Below are 26,969 nucleotides of genomic sequence, written 5' to 3'. Positions count from 1 at the left end.
GACAACGTTTTGTAAATTTCTTGTTCAATTTTCTTGCTTCAATCCCAGATTGAAACCCACCCCTGGACAACGTTTTGTAAGTTTCTTGTTCAATTTTCTTGCTTCAATGCGTCCTCTGGACGAAGTTTGAGTCGGATCAGATCCTGCCTTGTTCTGTACGTTGCTTGTTAGCCAAGAGGGAGTTCAGGATAAATTTTGACATAACAGAACATCCAATACTTTCTCTAATGCTTATCAATGGTGTGTTTACATCAGATATAAAGGATAGATTTTGGCTTCTAACAGAACACTCAACATCTGCTCTTGTGGCTTAATACAATGGCGTGTTTACATCAGATACAGATGATAAATTTTGACTTGTGCCAGAACACTCAATACCTTCTTTAATGGCTTAACAAGGGTGTGGTTACATCAGATACAAAGGATAGATTTTACTTCTAGGAGTCAAATCTATTCTTTGTGTTGTAGCAGAACTTTTAGTAGCTTAATACATTGGTGTATTTCCATCAGATACATAGAACACATTTTAGCTTGGAACACAAATCACAATAGTTTCTCTAATAACTTAATATAATGGCGTGCCTACATCAGTTACAGATAATAAATTAGATTTTGGCTTTATGAAGAATACTTAATACCTTATCTAATGGCTTACTACAACAGTGTCTTCACATTCGATACAAATGATTTATACTTGCAAGAGAACACTCAATAACTTTTCCAATGTTGAAATATTGATACAATGACATGCTCGAATCAGATTAATGTCTGGCTTCTAAGAGAACACTCAAGACTTTTCTAATGGGTAAATAGAACGGTGTGTTTACATCAGGTACAGAGGATAGACTTTTGCTTTCTAGCAGAACAGTGAGACAATAACAAAATAGATACAAGACCAATAGCAACAATACAAGTACTTGTGTAGATACAATGATAATTGTTTTTGGCATACAGAAATACGAATCCAATCGTCTTACAGTTTGATCATCTATGGTTTGTGTTGCTTCTTTGGTTTACAATATGCCTGTCTGTAAAATTTAACAAACTCATAGGTGATGATAAAAATATTAGGTAAATATGAGTAAGTGATAATTTTCTGTTGATACATGCAGTCCACGATCACTCCCAGAATTCCATGACAAACTGAAATGGTAAACTGAATCTGGAAAAGAAAAGTTAAAAAGAATATTATCACAATACGATAATACAGAACTTATTAATGTAAAATAGTTCACTTATTAGTAAAATATAAAATGATAAATGAAATATTTGTATTTTTAATCTCTAGATATTAAGTTCAAACTAGAGTGCAATAGAATCTTGATTTTCTCAGTACAAGCAGCGCGTGGCCAAACATTTATTTAACCTCTTAATGTGGTGAGCACATTGTGACGCTCGATTTAAAAAATTATCCAAACGAATTTCTATCTGAACGGAAGGAGTCTTATTACGTCACAGCAGCAATGGCTTGACGAAGACTGCTTTATATCAGAAAAGAGTTTTAGGAATTGAAAACCAGGCGTAATTAATCACTCGAGGATAAAAGTTGGCTTGCCCATGCGTCTGCCAGAGAACATGTAGCAATTTTAATATATCTTATCCTTTTTAGTGAAGCGATTTGTACATGATACCTGCTGTGCATTCGGTGCCTCAGTGTGTGGATGGGATTGCCCAATGTTGGGTAGATTGTAACGATCCTACCAGAGAAGGAAAGACTTCACCATACTCAAAAATGAGCGAATAGAACATGTAATTGTGTTCGAGAGGTGAAGGATGATACGAATGTGGTATCTCAGTATATAATTTAAACAATCTGAGGTAGGTAGGACCGGTAATTAGCAAATTCCATCTGTAATTCCAGTTATTCCCAGATTTTGAGTGTCTTTCGCTGAGTTGCGGTCATACCATAGGGTGCAGTACGTTGGTGCTTCGGCACCAAGGGGAAGGGAAGCTTGCCAATACTGCAGATTGCTTACTCGCTAGAGAAGTCTCCTCCATCAGTAGGTATAACTGGAAGACGCTCAGAAGTTCTAAGAACCTGACCTCGGATCCGCTACGCTTAATAGACATAGCAAATTATCTTCTTTCAAGGTTTTGAGTATTGCATCAGAAATTAGAGCAAAGGAGCAATGACTACCAAGTTCTTGCAATCACGGGCCAGCCATATGTTTTCAAACAGGCCTGACGAAATTGGGTAAATATCTATACTACAATGAGTAAACAAAAAGTGGCATCATAAGACATGACTCTATCTGTAGAAGAGAAACGTAAGAGATAACAAAATTCAGTTTTCTTAATGTAACTTTAGTGCCTCAGGGCTGTGTTTCGTCTCCTCCCTTAACAACCGGAAGTAGCAGAGAACAAATACTTCTGATTTCAGCGTTGATCATCAGAAAGCAAAAACGATTATAGATAGCGAGCAGTGGATTTTTAAAACTGAATTTCGCCTTTCAAATGGATTTATAGAAACGAATTCAGCATTCTAAGTAAGTTTATAGAAATGAATTCAGCATTCTAAGTGGGTTTATATAAATGAATTCAGCGTTCTAAGTGGATTTATAGAAATGAACTCAGCGTTCTAAGTGTTTTTTTTTTTAATTGAATTTCGCCTTCTAAATGGATTTGTAGAAATGTGTTCAGCATTCTAACTAAATTTATAGAAAAGAATTAAGCAATGTAAGTAGATTTATAGAAATTAATTCAGCATTCTAAGTGGATTTATGGAAATGAATTCAGCGTTCTAAGTGGATTTATGGAAATGAATTCAGCATTCTAAGTGAATTTATAGAAATGATTTCGGTGTTCTTAGTGGATTTATAGAAATAAATTCAGCGTTCTAAGTGAATTCATTGAAATGAAATCAGCGTTTAGAGTGGATTTTAAAAATGAATTTCACCTTCTAAGTGGATTTATAGAAATAAATTTAGCGTTCTAAGTGAATTTATAGAAATGAATTCAGCGTTCGGAGTGGATTTATAGCGTTCTAAGTGGGTTATAGAAATGTATTCAGCGTTCAAAGTGGAGTTATAGAAATGAATTCAGCGTTCTAAGGATATGCTTTATTTCTATTCTTATCTCTTTACTGAAACTGTAAGCAATAGAAATCTAGTATCCATATTCCTCTCCATTGAAAGAAGTATTGAGAAACAGTTTTGATGTTAATTCAGCGTCCCAAAAATAGTTTCTACCTCTGAAATTATACGAGATGTGTTCAAGTAGAAAAAGAAGTTCTGCTATAAAATCCGAATTATTCATTTCACAACATTGGAAGGACTGTCCCGCACAATAGTGTACCCTGTACTGGCAACAGAACGTTTATAACATTCCTTCCGTTATTAGCAAGCCTCCTGGAACGCACTTTCTGGGATGGTGCACACGCCTCTTGTCGCATTGTCCTAAAACTCCTCTATTGTTTACAAACGACCTATTCTCAAAGTGATTTTAAGTTTAGGAAACAAGAAAAAAAAAGTCTGCTGGGGTACGTTTAGAGAGCTGGGGTGTATGGCGCACAACGGGAGTCTGATGTTTTACCAAATAACTGCGGAGCGAAGTGTGAGCAGGTGCATTGACACGGTGCACCACAAAAGCCTGGTTTTCCTACAATTCAAACCTCTTCCTGCATACAACATCCCTCAACCGCGTTTAAATGTCTTGGTGCAACTGTTTGCTTACCACCTGGCCACGTGATACAAGTTCATGTTGGACAATACCTTTCCAATCCAAAAGCACAACCAACATGCCCTTGATCTTTGACGACTTATGTGTGCTTTTTTAAGACAAGGCGACCCTGAATGAATTGAAAAGCAATTGAAATGTCTCTGTAAATGTTTTGCCAACTTTGTAGCAACATTTGCCAGACACATCTTGTTCCTAAAGCTCTTTCATTGTTACTGTTTCATTAATCAAACTAACAGCTTGTGCATGTATTCACTTCAGCGACTATAGCTCGGCGACTTAAGGTCAGAGCGAAACAAGGCAAATAACAATTTCGTGTTTCAATCTGACATTAGGTGTAATCAGTAGCCGCAGCGCGCTCCCTCTGCCGGTTGGTGCGCCATTTCTAAAGTTCGGCTTCTTTTCGAACATATCTCGTATCTCTAAAACCGGAAGTAGTAAAAATCTAGCACCACTTCCGGTTTTCAATATTAATTTGTAGATAGGAAAAGATGTAACAGGAATGAAATGAAATCTGAGAGTTTTACGTCCGACGGTTATGCCGGTTAGACTAAAGGAGACGGTGATGATGTGTAATGAAGGAAAATGGTGGAATGAAGAAAGTGGGAGGAAACGGGAGAACTCCGAGAAAACTCACGCACACGGTGTTTGTCCACCACAAAGTTCACTTGGCGGGGGCTGGGATCGAACCCGGGACCCCATTCACCAGAGGTGAACGCTCTACCACTGAGCCACCGCGGCCCTTAAAAAAGATGTAACAGGTAAGAGGAACTGCTTTCTATGGATTGAGCGTCCAAGGAACAAAAAAAAAAATGAAATGAAATCTTTAAGTTTAACGTCCCACGGTTATGCCGGTTAGGCTAAAGGAGACGGTGATAATGAGAAATGAGTGAAATGGTGGAATGAAGAAAGTTGGAGGAAACGGGAGAACCCCGAGAAACCCCACGAGCACGGTGTTTGTCCACCACAAAGTCCACACGGCGCGAGCTGGGATGGAACCAGGGACCCCAGCACCGGAGGTGAACGCTCTACCACTGAGCCACCGCGCCCCCCTCCAAGGAACACGTTCTATACCTGATGTTACCCCTGTACTGCAACCGAAAGTAATACTTCTTCTACATCCGGTCTGCGAATCGATTCTCTATGGTTAGAAAGTTTATACCCCTATCGCAATTTTCCGATACGAAATTAAACTTAGTACTTAATATTTATATAAGAAACGACCAAATTTACTTACCAATTGAATTACCGTCAAGTACTTTTTCCACCAAAGATACTTGTGCACTGTTGGTCCCATCGCTGCCAATAGATAGTAGAGGTACATGATGCTGTGAACCACACAGTTTATAGTTATGGACAACGCCGCCTGTCCTCCTAAAACAACCACAAAATATGCGAATTTGTAACTAAAATTGTAAGTAGCATCTGGGATGCTGTGTAATGGAAATTTAAATTATTAATGTATATTATTTTTTAAAAAAATTAAAAACTAAAGAAACAAACAGGTTGAGGTTTTGTAAATGCATTTTTAAGGAAGTAGAATTTAAAAATTAAAGTAAAAATGTTATAAAATAATACTAAAATGTCTTTCTACCAAAAATAAACAATATCCTACTATATAATCATTATTCAAATTAGCAACAAATCTCTATATTGTAAAGTTACGAAACAGCTGTTAGGTTTTTTTTTTTCTATGTCACTGTATCCCTATTATCTGTGTACGTGTAACAGATGTGTCTCACTATTAGAAGTTTGCGTGTCACTATCAAACAGACACGTAGTCAGGATTTCATGAAGGGGAGGGGGGGTCCGTGACATGAAGTACTATGGTCGTCACACCAGGGACTCGATCATTCTAAAACTATTTTACTGGAACATATATTGGTTCGTTTAGCCAGGATTCCGTAACGGGGTGGGAGTGACATGAAATTCTGAAGGCCCAGGAGCTCGATCAATCTAAACTACTTTAGTATCAACATATATTGGTTTGTGAGGATGTTTTGGTAAGTATGTTAATAAACTATGAAGAAATCTCGAGTAAACTAGAAAAAAAGTATTGAAAAAGTTTATACAATATTTACATCCTTACTCTGTTTATTCAAATATAACAATTTTCCTTTCATTATGACCTCAACTATTATAAAAAGTACATATTCACTATTATACAAATACATACTCAATAATGTCTTGTAAAATATTTTACAATATCTGCGTTCCTTTCTTTGTTGAATCAAATGTTAACAGAACTTTCTTTTCACATAAGTTTTTGTTTTTATTATTCCTTTAACTACTGTCTGTTCCAAATGACAGGTTAAAGGAGTAGTAGAAAATTGTATTGAAATAACATGTTTGATACTGCAAGGATGTGATTAAAAATTATGATTTAAAAAAATGTTTACACTGTTACACAACAGTACTGTACTTTCGGAATCTTGAAATATCCCTGGCTAGTAGCAGAAATTCTGAGAATTCCGTTACTTTTCTAGAAATTTCAAATTCCCTGACTCTTCCAGGATATCTCGCTTACCTCGCCACCATGTATTGCCAGTAATACAAATCTCCTCATAAGAGAGAGTAACAAAAAGCTTCCTGATTTTTTTTTTTAATTTTTAACGCGATCCTTCTTTTTCTCATTTCATTTTGTTTCATCCTTCCTTAATTTTTTTCATTTCTGGTCTCGAAGCGGGGTGGGGTGGGGGGGGGTGTCCGGACCTCCCAGGCCCATCCTGGATACGTGCCTGCTATCAGGAGTATGTGTATCACTGTTAGCAGTATGTCTGCAACAGTTAGAAGTGTGTGCTACTGTTTGGATTACAAGGTCTATCCGGAAAGTAATGTCACCAATAGTACAAATATGAAAAAAAAACATTTATTTACATAATATTAGTAATAATAATATATGTACATTAAAATTCTTGAAAATATTGTCCTCCTATGTCAAAATACATCTTTACCAGCGGGATTTTTAATCTGCGAAGGGATTCTGGAAGGTCTGTTAAGGAAGTGTATTTGAAGTCATGTCACAAACTAATTTCACGTCGTCTATCGTTTCGTAATGATGTCTTTTCATGAGGGATTTCAAACGGGTAAACAAAAAAGAAGTCTGCGGCAGCCAAGTTGGGGCTATAGGGTGGCTGGGGTAGCGTTGCAACGTTAGATTTGACCAGAGAAAAGTAGAGTAGGAGATTGTCTGGGTGCGTCAACGGTTAGGTCTTTTTGCACCCATAGAAAGTCCGGAGTTAATGATAAAAACAAATGAAACAAAAAATCCACAATAATAAAACTAGGAATAAGTTAGTTAAAATACAAAAAAAATGGCATGCAAAACCTGGAGCTCTTGCAAAAATAGCAACAGTCCCTGGAGAAAACGTATGTCGTTGCCACGCAGCAAGTGTAGCTCTTCCGGAAGCTTATAACGTTGTCGATGCCCAGCCAGAGCAGGGCATGCGACAAGAAGATGACAAATAGATGAAACATCTACACAAAAGACACATTCTGGAACTGCATCTCCACGTAAAAGATATACAGGTATCAAATGACTGTCCCCAATACGCATTTGAGTTAAAACTATTTCCTCGCGACGATACTGTCGGAAATTAGAGGTCCAGACTCTAAGACGTGGTTTAATGACATGCAATTTGTTGGCATGTGCAAGATCCCATTCCGACTGACATTGTTGAAGAAGACGAGATGTCAACACCGGGTAAAAATCAGTGAAAGGCAGGGGCGTCACGAGTGCAATACTTTGAAGAGCTGCATTTTTTACCACAGAATCCGCTTGCTCATTATCAGGAATGCCAACGTGGCTAGGAATCCACCAAAAGTGAACAACTGAGCCGATACAAAGTAGGGAGTGGCATTTTAAGAAAATGTGCTGAACCAGAAGATGCCTAATGTAAACATTACTAAGGCTGGTAAGAGCACACTTGGAGTCAGTCAGGATCAGAATACGCGCAATGTTATGGGACATAGCATAGTCTAAGACTTCAAGAATAGCAAGCAGCTCAGCACTGAAGATGGATGCAAACGAAGGGAATCGGTAATCTCAGCGGGCAGGACCAAAGACGAACCCACAGCCAACAGAATCTTCTTGCTTCGAGCCATCTGTATAAAATTGTGAGAAGTCAGAATAACGTTGTAACAAAAAGCGAAATTTCTGTTGATATTAGTAATCAGTCGTGGTAGACTTACTAAAACACGGAAATTGAAATGAAACATAAGGACTATGGAGCTGCTAAGGTGAAACGGGAAGAAAACACAATGAATAAAAATCGGGTATATCAAGAGCTAATTCATCTAAAAGTTCTAACGCATGAACCATAAAAGGTGGGCTGACTCGAGGTCGCGCCAAATAGCGACGATAGCGATAACACCTGCGTCAAGAACAAAAGGAGGGTGACTAGGAAGGGCTTTAAGACGTACAAAATAACGAAGGATCAAACAATTCCTGCGATGATGAAGAGATGGTTCATTTGCATCAACATGCAGGCTAGGTATAGGACTAATACGGAACGCTCCTATACACAAGGGAATACCAAGATGATGGACTGTATCAGCTGACGTAGAACAGATGGCCGAGTGGAGGAGTAAACCACGCAACCATACTCCATTTTAGAACAGATTATTGTTAGGGTAGAGTAGCTGGTCACGACAAGTGCACGAGATTCGTACAAGAGGCGAAATAGAGGTTTACGAAATTGTCCGTCATTTACCTCTGGGAGCTCGGAGAAAACTGTGCAAGCACCCATTCGGTAGTTTTCCTACACTGCAATCGATCATTTCGGACAGAGCTCGCAACAACGTACAGTCGCTTCACAGTAAAAGTATAACATTCATACAATATTATTTTTCGGATAGATCTTGTATGTGTTACCCAGGTGTGCTCGCGAAAGCTTTTGTTTAAATGAGTCGAAAGTTGGAGGATTTAATAACACGATAATCTTTGTCTATGTAGTATCGAACGGATCATGTTGTGCACCCAAGAAAATAGCAAGTAATGATAAAATACTTCAACCTATATTATCAGAAAGAAATTATTCTGAAACTTAAACTGTTTATATAAGAAAAGAAACAACATAGATGTAGTGTAAGATCAAATCCTTAGACCACATTAATCACTTATCTGCTAGGACGAATATATATAAAGTTTTATTAACAAACTGTACAAATGTATATCAAGTTTCTAACATTGAACAGAGTGCAGATCATGGTGGATACCCGTAAGTATGTTCCTGATTAGGACAAAACTCTAGCTTATTATTTTAAAAGAGCTATGAAGTCTTGGGGGTATGTCCGAAACTCCTGACCCCTCCTTAGATCCGCCCCTTGGTGTCACTTTTAGAAGAATGAAAATACAAAAATAAAGATTATGTTTTATTTTATATATGAACTTTTGTAACTCGAAGTTTTGCCGTTATATCCTTGATACCGTAACTCGAACCTCACTATCTCGAATTACTTGATTCACTCGAAGTTTTTGAAACCTCCTTGAGACTCGAGTTATTGATGTCCCACTGTATAACAAATAGTCTTAAAAAGAAACGTTAAAATGTCTATTCGATAGTATTAAATGTTAGTTACCTACCAGGTATAATTCTTGCTACCATCCAGCCCAAGACAGCTAAATATACATGATGGTAAATATGAAGAAAAGATGCCTGGTCGTTCTTTTTCCTTAAAATAAAGAATACCTGCAATAAAGTAAATCGTATTATTAATAAAAGTCTAATAAAGTACAGGGTTACTCAATCTAGAGCTTACACTCTCTTAACGTTAATAACAGAACAAGAAAGTTAGAGAAAGGTTCAATAATCTCCTTATGACATGTGTTCAAACCTTTTCAAAAATTCCACTTTGAATGGAGGAAATGGTATGGATACTTCCATACATCTTTTCTTCTCATTCAAATCAATGTTGTTTGCCTCATCGTCATGGGAAAACAGCTGCACTGTCTAAAAATAAATGTTGTAATATACGTGGGTCAGTCGGAAAGTTAGTTGTACTTCTTCGTAAATCTTTTCGGTCAAAGACAATTTTGATGAAACTGTGTGGCAACACTGCAGAGATACAGCTGTATCATGTGACGTAGCGGCTTTCATGAGGCAAGTGGAGGTGCCCATCGATAATTATCATTATAGTCAGTCGTAAATATGTCTCGACAGCTGCAAGAGGCATCCAAATTGGGAATGCGTGCAGTGGTTCGCTTTTTGTAGGCCAAAAGGTGTAACTGCACTAAAATTTATCGGCAGTTGCATGACGTGTATGAAAATGCAATGTCACGTCACGCTATCGCGAAGTGGTGCAGTATGTTTGAGAACAGACGTACATATATCGATGCGAGGGAAGACTATCAACTGCGACAAATCCGGAAATCGCTGCTCCCATGAATGAATGCATTCTTCCGTATGACTTCCATGTTTTTGGTCCCGTGAAAGACGAACTTTCAAAACAAAGATACCATTCAGATGACGAAGTAAAAGCTGCAGCCCACGAATGGTTATCTGGTATTGGGCAGGACTTCTTTGCAGAAGACATAGAGAAACTTGTTCCACGCCTCGACAAACGCTTAAATAACGGAGATAATTACGTTGAAAAATAGATTGTGAATGAAACTTTACGATACAAATAAAGTTATTTTAAAATTTCTATATGGTTTTATTTTCTGAAGTTGTGCAAGTAACTTTTCGACTGACACTCGTAGTTAGCACTTAGTTCAAAGCAGGGTTTTACCTATGTCGCTTTTATTAAAATGTGCGTCCTCAGAGAAAAAGAGGTTCAAAACTTAGACCAAAACAGAATCTTTTACGAGGCTTTTAAGTTAGGAAGATTAAATTTGCTATATAAACTCCCTATTGAATATACATAAGTGGACACACCTTCAAACGTTTCCGGAAATAAGTCTTCTAAAGCAGAAAATTAGCAATTTCTATAGTTTCATATTTCATTTTGTATTTGATATATCTATATCTATCTATCTATCTATCTATCTATCTATCTATCTATCTATCTATCTATCTATCTATATCTATATCTATATCTATATCTATCTATCTATCTATCTATCTATCTATATATATATATATATATATATATATATATATATATATATATATATATATATATAAATGAAAGTGATTATTCTTCTGACTTAATAACTGTTGAACCACCTGACGGATCTTGATCAAATTTTCAACATAGACTAGGTTCGTGTCTGGGATGGGTTTTATTATTTCACTTTGACGATGCAGCTTAGAGGAGGGGAAGGGATATATATATAATATTACAGTGATCGAAAATCACCTGTATGAGTGTCTGATCCATAATTTTCGAGGTCGCTGAGATGAACTGTGACTCTTCCGATGCCGTTTCAATTCAAATTCAAGTAATATTTTATTATTATTTATATAGATCACTTATTGTTGTCTGATTTCTCATTATATTTTCTTAGTATTTATGGATTTGAGATTGCTTCAGTAATTGTAAAAGTGACTAACTGAACATTTTACTTTTTTTTTTCTTATTTTAACCCATCGAAGCGTATAATTGACGCTAGTTCATAAAATAAGAGAAACAGTGGTAACGGATAACCAGTTTTTTTGACAAGAGGAGGATAGCATTTGGCTGAAATATGTATTGTATATAGGAAAAGATTTTTTTAGTTTTTTACAGAGTGACTGCAATGTTCCCTTTTCTTTTTTATTGAAAGGATAAAATCTTTTTCCATAGCACACTATAATAAAAGCTCGCATGGACGGGTTAGTACGTTTGTATGTTAAATTATTGCTTATTATTAATATATTGAATAAGTATATATTGGCGTTAGCTATTACAATTGTCACAATGTCGCACGGACGTCTTAACACTAGGATCGTACCTTTTCAGTTGAGTTATTGGACTAACGTTTTACACTTACTGTATTCAACCACAATAAAATACCACCAATTATTTTTTTTAATATATACATACAAAATAATTCAACTGATTTTTACAAAATCTTAAACACTACATGATAACGGCACTGCTTGAAATTAATTTTGGAAAAAAAAATTAGCACTTGGGCCCACTATTGATACCAGCTTGAATTTTTTAGGAGGAGAATCAAATACAGAAACAATTTATAGGAGACAGCTATTTGTTCTATACCGGAAATATTAGTTCTCTATTTCTTGACCTACCTTATAATACAACATGTCTGAGGGCAGTCAGGGAAGGAACAGAGACGATGTCACTTCGGGTGGGGGAGGGTAGTAGCCCTTTTACACTTCTCTAGTATTGTCAATGCTTGGTCCAGCTGGGGATTTGTTATTTCATTTTGAACTCAAAATAGATATTCGAATAGTGAAAAGGAACAGAAATATGCCTTTCCAATATTTTTCATCAGCTTATTCTTTTCATGAAAAAAAAAAAAAATAAATAAATACTACATGAGTGAGGATGTCCTCTATTCCATAGGATTCGCTCATGTGTTCTGCTAATCATAAATCGGAGGTTATAAGCTTTGAATTCAACTGTTCACTCAACCCATCTCTAATAGATTCTTTGTTATTAACGTTCAAATAATAAAAGAACTACTTTCTAACGCTGTATTTACTTTCTATCAGCTTAATCTGTATGCATAAAAGACGCTCTGACCTATTATCTTCTTTGATTGGAAAGAAGATGACTTACTCCTAATCTAATATTTTTGAATACCTATTACACAATAGAATTGACCGTTTTGATTTGTTAGAAAAGATCAATTTTAGGGGGGCGTCAATCCAAACACGCGAGATCGAAATAACTTTCCATTCATTTGTAACAAAGCTGAGACAAATATCTTAAAGAAGCCTCCTACATGGAGGTTATGTGCTTTCTGCTAAAGAGTTCACTACTTTGCATCAACAATTAATATTCTTAATGACAATCTTGGCAAATTACGTTTAGATGTGTTATAATCAGTATCGTGTGCATTTCTTATATATATTCTAGAGACGTACACTCATGTCCAAAATTATTGTCGCATATCTATAACTGTCTTCTTGTAAGAATATAATTTGATAACGATTTTACAGGGTACTTTGAACACTGATACTGTGTATAATCGTGAAATATATATTTGTGGTAAATTTCATAGGAAAAGAATTATAAATACGAAAAATAGAATGAGTAAAACAAAATGTTGCTAAATGCACAAGAATGTTTTATTTTCGTTTTGTTGTTCTTATTTACTGCTCTTTTGACATGGAATTCACCACATACATGTCTTTGCCTATTATACGCATACTAACATTGTAAGAAATACCTGGCGAGTTCGTTATCAAATTAAATTCCCACAACAACATATTTATAGACATGCGACAATAATTTTGGACATTAGTGAACATGAATAATCTTGATAACATTATGTTACTTTGCTGTGTTATTACGTAATATCATGAACAGTGGCGTATTTAGGATTTTGTTTCGGGAGAGCTATGTATGCACTGGGAAGCAGGGGAAAGCAATTGCAAACCTGAGTTTTAAAATTAAATATATTTTAATAGATTTCTACTAATACAGAGGAAAAAACGTGAAGCTCATATATCGGTGGAGGATCTTAGCTTCCCTCTTCCCAGGCAAGTCTGAAATGATACTCCTGCAAACACACGTTGAATATTAGTAGCCTCATTTCAACTTAACTGATTTTATTTTAGAAAAAAAAAATGGAAATATTCAGTTTTGTCTGTGTACGTTTTTACCTGAAAGAAAATGTTGAGACAAGTTAAAGCTAAAATACACTGATTGCAGTTTTAATTGCAAGAATTGCAGACTAGTGAATCTTACGTGATATGATACACACAAAATTTAGCAGTGAATCTAACCTTTTTTTTTCTATTCATAGAAGAAAAAGGAAGCATCCACTTGGCCTATCAAATTTCCCGGGCTACTGATTTCCCCCCTCTTGATTTTTCTCTGATTCAAACATTTACCTTTCTTTATAACTAAACGGTGTAAATATTTCTTTGCTATAATAACCCAAGTCCCGTTATGTTGATATCCATGCAAGTTGGTGTGGAACACCAGTTTCGCTTATCAGCTCCTCTTAGTTTTGGTGTTACTGACAACGGCCGACTTGCATCACAACTAACAATGGGTCGAAAGTATGATAGGAGAAACGGAAGAAAGTAACAAATAAGAAAAAGAAACAGAAGAGAAGAATGGACGAAAGAAAGAAAAAAAAGATCGCAGTTGAATGAAATGGAAAACATGGAATGAAATTTGACAAATACAGTACTGAACAAAGAGCATAAAAAAATGGAAAGTCAATGAAATTCTTACAAATGGTAAGATGGATTACTGTTGTACGTTGAATGCGAAAAAATAACGAATTTATTTCGGGGAGAAGAGAACTTGAGCCCTATAGCCCCCCTAAATACGCCACTGATCATGAATATTATTAGTGTAGCCTTTACTGTAATTGAGTATATTCTGCTGCATTCTTCTTCTTGAAGTAAATAAGTAAATTTATTATTTAATTTAAAAAAGAAATCGAATATATCAATCTCGTTCATTTATTTGTAACGTAATCTACCGTTAAATGTCAATTTCGAATAAATAAATAAATAAATAAATAAATAAATAAATAAATAAATAAATAAATAAATAACACATGCTCATTAAATATCACTTTCGCCATTTTTATTCTTGCGTTTATTTCAGAGCTAAACATGAATATAATTTAATAGGAATGAGACGGATTGCCATATTTCTTGTTACTCATTTCTGATAGATTACTGGTGAAAATTTTCCCAGTGTGGAAGTCTATCAGAAAATCGAATTCAAATATGAAATTGAATTTTGCAATGCAACAAACATTTCTAAAACTACAAATTTTACATTAATGATAAAGTGGTTAGAAAAATAAATCTTCACTTACGGTATCCAGGAAGTCCACTAGCTTCAGAATATAGTAGAACCAAACTGCTTGGGCCATCTGTAAAATGAAAATTCAAAAAACAAATTTAAATTCTACTTTCACTAAGAAAAAAAAGGAATATCTAAACATTGAAACATTTGTTTGATGAGAAAATTTTGTTTCAGGAGAGAAATGCGATTTAGGAGAGAATTGAGTTGATTTGGAGTTTAACGTCCCTTTCAGCAGTGAGGCTATATGAGATGAGACTTACTAATTAACGTAGAATCCGAAACACATGAGCTCCGCCGGGAATCGAACCCGGGTCTTCAACATCAAAGGCGCGGCGTAAGCTAACTGCTTACCCACGAAGGATCTCGGTTAGAAATTTGAAATTAGGTTTTAGGACTTGCCATTTTAAATAATTAAAAACTTTTTTATTGCTTTTTTTATGTTTGACCTTGAATGGGAGAAAAATGGCTGGGTGAGGAGTGAGGGTTCACTAATGCCCGCATGAAGCTTTCGAATTTTGTTCGAGTTCTAGTATAGACGAATTCTGTATAAGTGTAGAATGAAGAACGTGAAATATTAGCCGCTCTAATACGTCGCAGCATTTCCTAGTTTTATATAAAATATATGTCTTTAAAAATTAAAAATACACATTTTCAAAGCAATTCATGCAGTAAAATATACATAACTTCATTGATAATTAATAGGAATACCATTCGTAATCTTTATTGCAGAAACAGTGGTTATACACTCTTTTCAACGTGAAGGCATACGATGTACACTCATGTTCAAAATTATTGTCGCATGTTCATAAATATGTTGTTGTAGGAATATAATTTGAAAACGAATTCGCCCGGTATTTCTTATAATATAATGTTAGTATGTGTATAATCAGCGAAGACATGTATGTAGCAAATATCATGTCAAAAGAGCAGTAAATAAGAACAATAAAACGAAAACAAAACTTTCTAGTCCATTAGCAACATTTTGTTTTACTCATTCTAATCTTCGTATTTCTAATTCTTTTCCTATGAAATTTACAACAAATATACATTTCACGACTATACATATAGCATTAGTATTAAAAGCACCCTGAAAAATCATTATCAAATTATATTCTTACAAGAAGACAGTTATAGATATGCGACAATCATTTTGGACATGAGTGTACATATTTATATGTGAAATTGCCATGCAAAATACGACATGCACAACTACTATGTAAATTAAGAAAGTTAAAAAAGGATGTTTGAAATTATAACTCTGGCAACACTGCAGCTACATATTTTAACTATTTTATCCAATCTGTCGTTCATCCATATTAGAAGAATGATTTAGAAGTGGAGATGTGTGACGTCGTATATCGGAGCCGCTACTAAAGGAAACAGAAAGATTTCAGGAGAAAGAGTGTAGAGAAGTGTTGTCAGTGTCCTAATAATAATCATGAGTTTACTTTTCATTTGTATCTGCAATACACGTCAATTTTGTCATCTTTGTTCTTTTTTTCTCGATAATCACTGTTTTTATCAATGCCAATGATTATGTTGGTTTCTTATGTTTATTCAGCTGGTCCACTGGAAATTGAAGAACAATGTTATGACGTCACAGAGTGCTAAATTTGGAAATATCTGTATCAGACAAGTGCATTTTCTATACTGAGAGAAACCCGTTATCCGAACAGCGGTATATTGTACAAATAGACGGAATCAGTAAGTTTGTTACTGAAATTTGTACGCAGCATACGTTATTCACATGCTATATACGTACTTCATTTTCACCGCTTAGATGTTACATCATGCCTTTGCAGAATGTCTTACATCTAAGAGTCTTCCGTATATTACGTATGCATATGTTACGTACGTCAGCTATATGTTATATGCGTCTTTCAGTATGTGAGATCCTGACCTCCTATATACATCTATTTGTTTCATACGGAAAAAAATGAAAATAAATCTTTAAGTTTTACGCCCCACGGTTATGTCGGTTAGGCTAAAGGAGACGGTGATTATGAGAAATGAATGAAATGGTGGAATGAAGAAAGTGGGAGGAAACGGAAGAACCCAATAAAACCAACGAGCACGGTGTTTTTCCACCACAAAGTCCACACGATGTAGGGGTGGACGGTTCCTGAAAACGTAAACCGCGGTTTCGGTTTGCCACTTAAACCGGTTTGGAATGGTTAACCGAAACCGAACCGAACCGTTTCCAAACCAAACCGAACCGATCCCAAACCGAACCGAACCCAAACCGAACCGTTCACAAACCGAACCGAACCGTTCTCAAACCGAACCAAATCGAACCGTTCAGAACTGTCCGTAGAACTGTGACAAACTGAACTGTCCAAAGGGTTTGGAACGTGGTTTCGTTTACTATTGGCTAACCAAAACTTAAGCAAACTCCGTCAAAGCAAATTCAGCTGTGTCCACATGGAGCTGAATTTAATCTTTAACTCACTCGTAACATACGACCAGTTAGCAGCTTTGTGTATAATAAAAGAATAAAATAGCAAAGAGCCTGAAAGTACTCATTGGAGTGTATCTATATCTATATCTATCTATCTATCTATCTATCTATCTATCTATCTATCTATCTATATCTATATCTATATATATATATATATATATATATATATATATATATATATATATATATATACAGTGGGCGGAAGAAAATCATGAGTGACAGGTCACGCCGGGTATTAAAGCGCATTGTCACGCAGAACCGTCGTGCCACTGCGGAGCAAGTGACGGAGGAATTCAATCAGCACCTCCCCCACCCTGTTTCGACAATCACAATCCGCCGCGAATTACATGACATGAACTTACTGGGTCATGTTGTACGGGCCAAACCGCTCATCAGGGACCATAACGCTTTCGCACTCCGCAAATGGTGCCGCGACCATGCAACTTGGAGCGTTGAGGACTGAAAACGTGTGATATGGTCGGATGAGTCATCCTTCATCCTATTCCCAACCACGGGCCGTGTTTATGTGTGGAGAACGCCCAAAGAAGCTTATGATCTGCAGTGTCTCCGCCCAACTGTGAAACATGGCGGCGGCTCGGTGATGCTGTGGGCCGCCATATCATGGTTTTCATTGGGTCCTGTGGTCACACTTAGCGGACGAATCACTGCCAACGATTATGTCGCAATTTTAGGAGACCACTTGCATCCTATGGTCCGGATGTTGTTCCCGGACAATGACGCCATCTTCCAGGATGATAATGCACCCATTCATACAGCTGGCGTTGTTGCAGCGTGGTTTGAGGAACATCGGGATGAAGTTCAACACCTCCCCTGGCCCGTCCAATCCCCAGAGCTCAACATAATTGAACATCTGTGGTCCGTCTTGGAAACACGACTCCGGCGACGATTTCCAACTCCCTCCTCTCTCACAGAACTGGCCGATGCCCTGCACGAGGAATGGTGTAAAATTCCACTTTATACCATTCACGATCTCTATGCCTCCATCCCACGTCGCATCAAGGCTGTTCTGAAGGCGAAAGGTGGCCCGACACCATATTAATCTGGTAAGTTGCAATTTCGTTCAGGTGTTTCCATTTTTCTGATCACCATCTGTATGAAGAATGCCAAGTACATTTTTTTACATTTTTATACAATGGGCCCTCATTTCAGTTTAGCAGGGTGGGCCCTATGGTTGCCAGTCCGCCCCTGTCAAAAACAGCATACATTTTCTTGGTTACGTGATAATATTACACCACGATATATTCCACATACAGTTGTAAATCATGCCCTCCCCCCCCCCCATGTCATTTCAAGATGAATTTAATGTTTCATGCTAAACGTAGCTTCTCCTGGAATAGCATCCACCCTTCAAGTAATTGCCACCCCTAGCACGGTGTCTCCTAAATCCACTCATGCCGTAAAGTTGTCTTCCAAGTGATATTAAGAGTTTTATTCCAAAATCCAAAGCGTCAGTAAAAGTACCCACACAAGTACGACCCCTAAATTGTTTCAGTAACATCGAAATAATTTTAATCTGAATAAAGTTATACCGAAAAAAGTAACATTCACCCTTATTATAATGTCTGGGTGGACGGTTCCTAATAATGCAAACTGCATTTCTGTTGATTTCAAATATTGAACTGAAACCGAACAAAACAGTCCTCAAAAAGGGCCCAACAGTTCTTAAACCGAACCGAACCATTCTACAAACCGAACCGAACACTTTACAAACCGAACCGTTCCCAAACCGTACCGAACCGAACCGTTCCCAAACCGAACCGAAACCGGTTAACCGGTTCTTGGAACACCCCTAACACGATGCGAGTTGGGATCGAACCATGGACCCCAAGCACCGGAGGTGAACGCTCTAACACTGAGCCACCGCGCCCCCTGTTTCATACGGAAAGTACGTAACACTTATACGGAAATTATTATAAAAGATACGTTTTCAGTTGTAGGTTTGCTGAAGGGTGTTTACCTATACTCATACGTTAAGTCCAGAAACTACAGGATTTAACCATGTAACCTACGTTTTTACGTACAATACGTACGTTTTCTTTCTCTTTCTTTCTCCCTCTTTCTTTCTCTCTCTCTTTCTCTCTGTCTCTCTCTCTCTTTCTCTCTGTCTCTCTCTCTCTTTCTCTCTGTCTGTTTCTCTCTCTCTTTCTCTCTGTTTCTCTCTCTCTTTCTCTTGCTCTCTTTCTCTCTCTCTTTCTCTTGCTCCCTTTCTCTCTCTCTTTCTCTCTCTCTCTATCTCTCTCTTTCTCTCTCTCTTTCTCTTCTTTTCTCTTTCTCTCTCTTTTCTCTCTCTCTCTCTCTCTCTCTCTCTCTCTCTCTCTCTCTCTCTCTCTCTCTCTGTGTGTGTAAGAAGTAAGAAAGATGTTTCATACTTACTCTTATAGCTTTGGGACTACTGCTTGTATCTACAGGCTCACAGACTATATTATATTCTCTCCATAATCCTGATCGCAGTACCTGGAAGAATTATATTTATTTATTTATTGAACAAATTTCCAGATACAGCATAACTTTGCCATTTTACACAGGGACATGCTAACAAAAGAAAGAAAAAAACAAGACAACAATAACAACAACATAGAAAAAAAGAGTGTAAAAGTAAAACTATTCCGTCAAAGCTCGTTTAATTGCTCTTTCAAACACTGGGTAGCTCGGAAAAATGTCCACATCAGTTGTTACTTGATTATAACAGTTTGGTATTGTATAAAAAAGAGACCTCTGTATAACAGCCAACCTAGGACGGGCAAGATGGAATAGGTGGGTATTCCGGGTGATGCGGGAAGGGACACGTAAGGATAGTTCCTAAAGTAATATTTCCGATCTTAAGTTTCCATTAACTATTTTATGTAGATTATATTCATAATTGATGAGAGTCATCTAATAATTATGGTGGCTACAATCTAGAACTAACTTAGTTATTGGCTGCTGACCGATATTTTCTTTTAATATTGAGTTTTAACTTCATGGATATTTTTTTAACTTTACGGACATGTTGTACAGTCAAGATTTATTATTACAGTTCTGTTAAACTAATATTGGATATTCTCCACATATACAAACTAAAATATAGCTGTGCCAATTCAACACAATGGGTATTATCTGTATTATCCAAGTTATGTCAAACTTTGACACAAGCTAGGTGCTAATTCAATTCTATTGCATTTCGAAGTATTTTGTTAACATGGGAGTCGCCAAATCAATTACCTAACATAACGGGGAGTAATTTTAATAATATGCCACTGTAATTGTTTCATATAGGCTACACTTGCCAAACAACTACTTTCACTTCTACTCATGTGTTTGTCATAAAAGATTACAGGAAACAAAATACTTTGCTCGTTACTTGTTATAGGTGTCAAATATACAGCATAAAACTTCAGTCATGCAAAAAGAAAACACTAATACAAATTTTGAATGAGTTACTAGATATTGATGATATTCTTGGAAGGTAATATACATACTTAAATTAGAATATATGTATATCTATCTGATACTCAGGATTTTGAAGTGGATGTGAAACCTTTTCAAAGTTATTGTTCTTAGCAAACGAAAGGTTTCGCTGGCCACTGACGAATAATATAGTTCATATTATGCCTCTCAAATGTATTCACCACCCTAAGTGTGGTGTTACTAACAACACATGGTGTATATATAGAATGATCACCATGACGTTCCGATTTCCGGAAAGCTTCGTTCATTTCTATAGTTCTCTGTGTCCAACCGTTAACACAAGGCCTGTGTTAACCACAGTACCAGATCCTTGATGTGAAAAATATACGCTAAAGAGGTAGTCATGATGTGATCATTAGAATTTAAGTTCTTTGAACACCATGATTGTTTGCTGTATATAGAATGTTGACATATTATGCATTAGGCTGTGTTGAAAGAAATGTTATTTTTTACATTATTGTGAAACAGATCTTGGATATCTTCTGCATGTTTGAAATTGGGATGGTAATAATAATAATCCTTACTACCGAGAACAGCTTGTGATCTAACGTCAAGGCCATCTTTGTGGTACCAGACTTTACAGTAACCTTTAATAATATGTGAAGAAAAAAGGAGAGCTAAATCATAACATAATGGAGATGAAAGTTAATTACTCTGAATAACTCCTTTGTTACGTTAAGATATTCAAGCTTTCAATCTATTTAAAACAGACAAACAAAGAGATCTGAGAACAGTAGTTTTAAATTATGTTTTAGCTGAATGTTGGTTGTGTTATCACTTGAAATAGTAACTTACATATCAAAGTGTTATTTGTTTCATATAGTTGGTCTAAATCTATCTGTTTAAAGAGTATAAAGGGAGTAATTTCCTACCAGTCTTAGCGAAATTCTGCCGACGCAAAAAGTACAAAACGTCATTATAACTGTTGCGGTGATTATCGTAAAGTAAAACGGAAATTTTGCGTTGCGTGAACTACAATCATAATATGATTTCACATTTTGAAACTAACGCTACGTAAAGAGTATGTAATAACTAAATGTTGTATACTACTAATATTATCCAGTATATTATGAATGCTTTTTATCTAAAACCTGTGTTCAGTTGGTAATTCTCTCTAAACCACGATAACCATTGCAATATCCATAACTACCTGAATAATGATACGTTTCTTTCATTTTTTTTCTTTTTTTAATATTACTAACCGAAGTTATAATTTGGTCTTACAAGTAGCTTGTAGTATAAACATCTCTTTGTATCTCTTTGAAAAAGAGGTTACAATTTAAAGATAAAACCAACTGACAACCTTACTTTGTGTACTACAATAGAATTTGTCTGCTCACTAAACATTAACTCTTATGTGAAATATAATTTTAAAATCATTATTTATGTATATTTTCCCTATTTACATATTGTTAGCATCGCATTTACTAACATAATATTACTTTTTTTGTGTATAATACATTTTGTTTTCGTAACCTTGATTGATTTTTAGTAATTATTTTTATACTACCTGTTTTTGTATCCAAATATTTCAATAGCAAGTAGTTATCAAGTCATTGGTGGCTATTCATAGCGATAAGATATAAAACAACGTTAAAATATACAGTATTTTCTTATCCCGAGAGAGCATTAAAAAATAAAGAAAATGACAGAGGCCCTAAGTGCGACCTTTGTGGTATTCCATTTGCAACATAGAGACCACGAGAATGTACATGTTTCATTTTAACTCCATACATTCTACTTGACAGGTTGCTTTCAAAATAAAGAATATACAAGCGAAGGGAAATAAGCCAATATTCGAAGACTTGTTAGTAAGATTTTTGTAACTTTACAACAGAGTCAAAAGCTTTTAATATATCTTTAAGCGTATATTACATCGACTTGTAGGTTGTTCTTGAGTTCATAGTAACTATACAATGGTTTAAATTTAGTAATAATAATAATAATAATAATAATAATACATGAAGATTGAATTTAGGCACAATCTCGATATAATAATTCGCCTAATTAGACAACATTAGATGTATGATCACCTTATCAATATATGTTAATAGTTGTTACTTTTATACGTACCTCTGAAGCAATCCATACGTTAACTATGATTTGACATGCATTGTAAATTAGTATAACTCGTTTTAAATCATAGGCTTCTCTGTTCTTCATATACTTGGGCCCCAAAATTTTGATAAAATACAGATAAAATAAACATAGCCACCATGTAGGCCAAGGACTGCTCATAAGAAACCAACTCTTGGTTCGTGGATCTGGAAGAAATTAAAATTATATTACACAGAAGTCTTGATTGAATATGATTGTGCACAAAATGACACTACGAGGCCTCATTTCATATCGTTTTGCGTCAGAGTAAAGCAAAATTTGTGTCGTTTTAGTTTGCGATAATCATCATAGCGGGGCTATAATTGCTTATTGCATTCTTTTTTTGCTCTGTGTTGCGGAAGACCGATTGCAGAATGTGGCCTACAGAAGCCCTAGCACCACATTTGGTACAGTCTACGTAGGCAAATATTCGGCATAGTTGGCAATTGGTAAATTAACAAATAAAGTTGAAAATACGTTGGCCTATTGAAGTTTGAAATTATGTCGGCAAGCCAACAATCTTCCTTCGTTTGTCCAACAGTTTCGACCTTCATACTTCCAATTGCAATCCAGTTGCAGGGTTACGTTCGCAGTTGATAGGTTGTCAAATGTTAGGCAACGTGGCTAATCGCAAAGTAGTATCAGCGTCCGCAATTGAGTTGATTAGCAAATGCTCGGCAAAGTGGTCAATTACAACGTAGAGGAACGTTGGCAAATGAGTTGGTTGTTTAATGCTAGGCAAAGTGGCCAATTACAAAGTAGGATCAACGTTGAAATTTGAGTTTGTTGGCAAATGCTCTGCGAAGTTTCCACTTACAACGTAGATGCAACGTTGGAATTTGCATTGGTTCTCAAATGCTAGGCAAAGTGGCCAATTACAAGTTAGGGCCAACATTGGCATTTTAGTTGGTTGGAAAATGCTAGAAAAAGTGGGCAATTACAACGTAGGTGGAAAGTTGACAATTTAGTTGGTTGGCAAATGATCAGCAAAGTGACAAATTACAACGCACGGCCAACGTTGACGTTTGAGTTGGTTAGGAAATGCTCGACAAATTGACCAATTACAACGTATGGGCTACGTTGAGATTTGAGTTGGTTTGGTAAATGTTCGGCAAAGTGTCAAATTACGACGTAGGTGGAGCGTTGTCATTTGACTTGCCTACCGTTTCCCAATGTTGACTATTGTCTGAGCTGCTTGAGCACAAATTGACTGTATATTTTTATTCTACCTATCGGCAGATCCTGGAACTAATGAGCCTTTTAGTCTTTACTTTTATTTTTATTGATTTACTTATTTTTAAACTTTGGGACCAGAAATGTTTCTCCTACATTTTTCATTCTTCATCTTCCTTTTTTAACTCCTAAAACTTTCTTCTATTTTGCAAATCATTGATCAGTTATGTTCTTCTTCTTCTTCTTCATATTCTTTGCTTTCTTTCCATCTTTCCCATTATGGCCGCACGAAGAAGATAATATCTTCGCAAGATGTGTGTGTGATTTAGAGACCTGCACGGGCCCGGCTCGGCTCGAGGTCCGAAGTCCGGCCCGGGCCGCGGGCCGACTCTGTTATTTCTTTGGGCCGGGCCTTACTTGGCGGGCTGACACTGATTTTTCTTCAGATCGGGCCGGGCTGGGGGTGTCCCGACAAAACGTACCAGCGACAAAACGTACCACTTGAATTTTCGCGACAAAACGTACCACTTTTGACGACCTGTCATAAATGACAACCTATCATGGATTAATTAAAGCATTTCTGGTATTTATTCCACGACAAAACGTACCACTTATAAAAATTACAACCTGTCATGGACTAATTAAAACATTTCGGATATTTAATCCGCGACAAAACGTACTACCTCATGTTAAGAAACTACTTCCTCATGAACAGGTAAAACAACAGCAGTATAAGGTGGAGAAGAACAGACAGGTAATGTATCGAGTTGTCAAAGTGCAGAAACTCATTGGTAAAAGAGGGCTCATTTACAGAGGAAATGTAACAGCCTATAAACTGAAAGACACAGCTATAGATCATGGAAACTTTTTGGATATTATTGCTTTCTTAAGCAAATTTGATCTTCCGCTTAAAAGTAATTTCGATAAGGTCACCGAGAAGTCATATACGAGGAAGTAAGCAGGATAGTGGTCGCATAACTTTTACTAAACACGGGATGAATTATGTTTTGAATGCTATCAGCACACTTATCAGAGAAGATATTTCGAAAGAAGTCTCTCAAGCTTCAATATTTTCTGTTCTATTAGACACTACTCAAGATATAGTAGTTTCAGGCCAGTGCTCAGTTGTTTTATGGTATGTTGTTAAAATGGTTGTTAAACAAAGTATTGTCATTGTAAAATGCATATCTACCACAGGCCAGTGTCTTTGCGATTTACTGCTGGAAATTCTGCAGAAGTTGAACCTTGATATTAAAAAGTGTATTTGAAATTCAACCGATGGCTCAAGTAACATGCAAGGACAATATTCAGATTTTTTTCACTTCACCTATGATCAGTTACACGTGTGATTCAGTTGATTTTAACGGTCCTTTTAGCAGCGAGGCTATATGAGACGGGACATACTGATTTACGGGAAATCCGAAGCACATGAGCTCTCGCCTGGAATCGAACCCAGGTCTCCCACGAAAAAGGCGCATACGCTAACCGCTTAACTACTAAGAAACTCAGTTACACGTGTGGTGTTACGTTCATATACTCAATCATGTCTTATGTGATCTGACAAAAAGTTGCATTGATTCTGTGTCATTGTTCTGCTGAATGACTGTGCGATATTTATGCGTGAGTCTTATCAGAGAATGGACATTTGGGAGATCAAATGTTAACAAAGGCGTCTTACAGTAATTGCAGAAACAAGATGGTAGAAAACACACTGTTTTTTTAGAAAAAGTTTGGTCATTTTTCGAATCCAAAAAGTGCTTTGTATATAGAGTTGACGATAACAATTAAGAAAATTGCTTCTACAGAAAATATCAAACCAAAAGCTAGGTGTAAAGCGAAAGGATATATAAAAGATCTTCTCAAGTTCAAAACAATTCAAACAGCAGAAATGTTCCTTAAGATATTTCAAGTGACGACCTCTCTCTCAAACTATCTCCAAATAGAGGATGCTGCTAGTGTAGTCCTATCGGATGGTGCAGACTACTCTGTTCCAACTAAAAGAGTAGAGAGATGATTTTGAATCCGTTAAAAATGCAGCATTGAGCTTTGCAGAATGGGCCAATAACAAATTTGAAGACTTAGAAAGTGATTTCTTTCTTTTTTTCTTTTTTTTTCTATTGACCTGTCGACAATTCGCCTTCAGAGATGGACGAAGATTTTTCCTGTGAATATGAAGATGAAGCTGCTTCTATCCAATGACCAGGTACTGCATCGAAGCATTCAACACAATATTGGACATGGTGGTTTTGAGTATTTCTTCAAGATTCGTGAAGCAATGTACTTTATGGATTATTTGGACCCTAGCCACTTCAACCAAGTAACAGAACTTCCATACGTGCCTTTCGATAAACTTACATATTTTCTGAAAAACTTCAGTTAAGAAGTTTTCAAGGATACGTATTTTCTTGGACTTTTGAAGAACGTGGATATCCTTGAAAGTCAGTCTTGATGACGAGCACATGCGAGGAAAAATGACTGTGCTGATGGTGCAAGCGATTCAGAATGAGGAGAAAATACATTTGTTTACAAGGAAAGCGAATGCAAAACGTGTTGCAAAATTGTCCAATGTGCTGCTTTTTAATTTTGCAGAATTGTAATTTGTGCAGTAATACTTATCCAGGTTTCCAGCATATAAATTTTTATTGACTTTGCCCGTAACTCAGGTAACATGTGAAAGAAATTTTTCAAAATTGAAATAAACTGAAATACATTAAAAATCGGCTAGCTAGTACCATGTCTCAGGAACATTTGAAAACATTTTGTTGATACCTGTTGAAAAATATTTATTAAAAAATATTTCGATTGTAAAAGTGATAGACACAGTAGCATCAAAAACTAGTACACTAAAACATCTGCTAATTTAGTAATATAGTATACGTTCTCCTTGAACTTCATATAATATTTTGAACAATTCAGAATATATATTGATGAAAGAATATCAGGTTTTAATTGTCAACTGTTAATACTATTGACTTACTGTAGAAAGAAAACTATGCAATTGATTTGTGACATTGAGATGCTGATGGCCCTTGTGGGAGAAAGCGCCCGCGCCCCTCTAATAATGCCTATCCGTCTCTGGTCCAAAGTCTGGATAAAGTGTGATGGAAATCAGCAAATATTCAAATATTACATATGCAAGATTCTTGCTGCTCTTGGTCTGGGGAGAATCTTGCAGGTATGGTCTTGGTGTTGCAAGAATCTTGCAGGCATGGTC

The 26,969-nt window shown here is 36.3% G+C and overlaps 1 protein-coding gene across 1 annotated transcript in view; it reads right to left on the bottom strand.

Moving 5' to 3' along the window:
* Nucleotides 1-367: 367 nt before the first annotated feature.
* LOC145672403 (very long chain fatty acid elongase 7-like) overlaps nt 368-26,969 on the bottom strand; it is a 35,725-nt gene continuing 9,123 nt past the window's right edge. The window contains exons 2-7 of the mRNA XM_081741558.1: nt 22,559-22,749; nt 19,412-19,492; nt 14,570-14,626; nt 9,260-9,365; nt 4,913-5,049; nt 368-1,162 (exon numbers count right to left, since the gene is read on the bottom strand). Coding sequence (XP_081597684.1) covers nt 989-1,162; nt 4,913-5,049; nt 9,260-9,365; nt 14,570-14,626; nt 19,412-19,492; nt 22,559-22,749 — 746 coding nt within the window. The 3' untranslated portion in view covers nt 368-988. The remainder of the gene's footprint in view (nt 1,163-4,912; nt 5,050-9,259; nt 9,366-14,569; nt 14,627-19,411; nt 19,493-22,558; nt 22,750-26,969) is intronic.

This window comes from Thermobia domestica, chromosome 16, assembly GCF_964235325.1.
Source record: "Thermobia domestica chromosome 16, izTheDome1.hap1.1, whole genome shotgun sequence".
Classification (NCBI taxonomy): domain Eukaryota; kingdom Metazoa; phylum Arthropoda; class Insecta; order Zygentoma; family Lepismatidae; genus Thermobia; species Thermobia domestica.
This window is presented reverse-complemented; position numbering and strand designations above follow the sequence as displayed.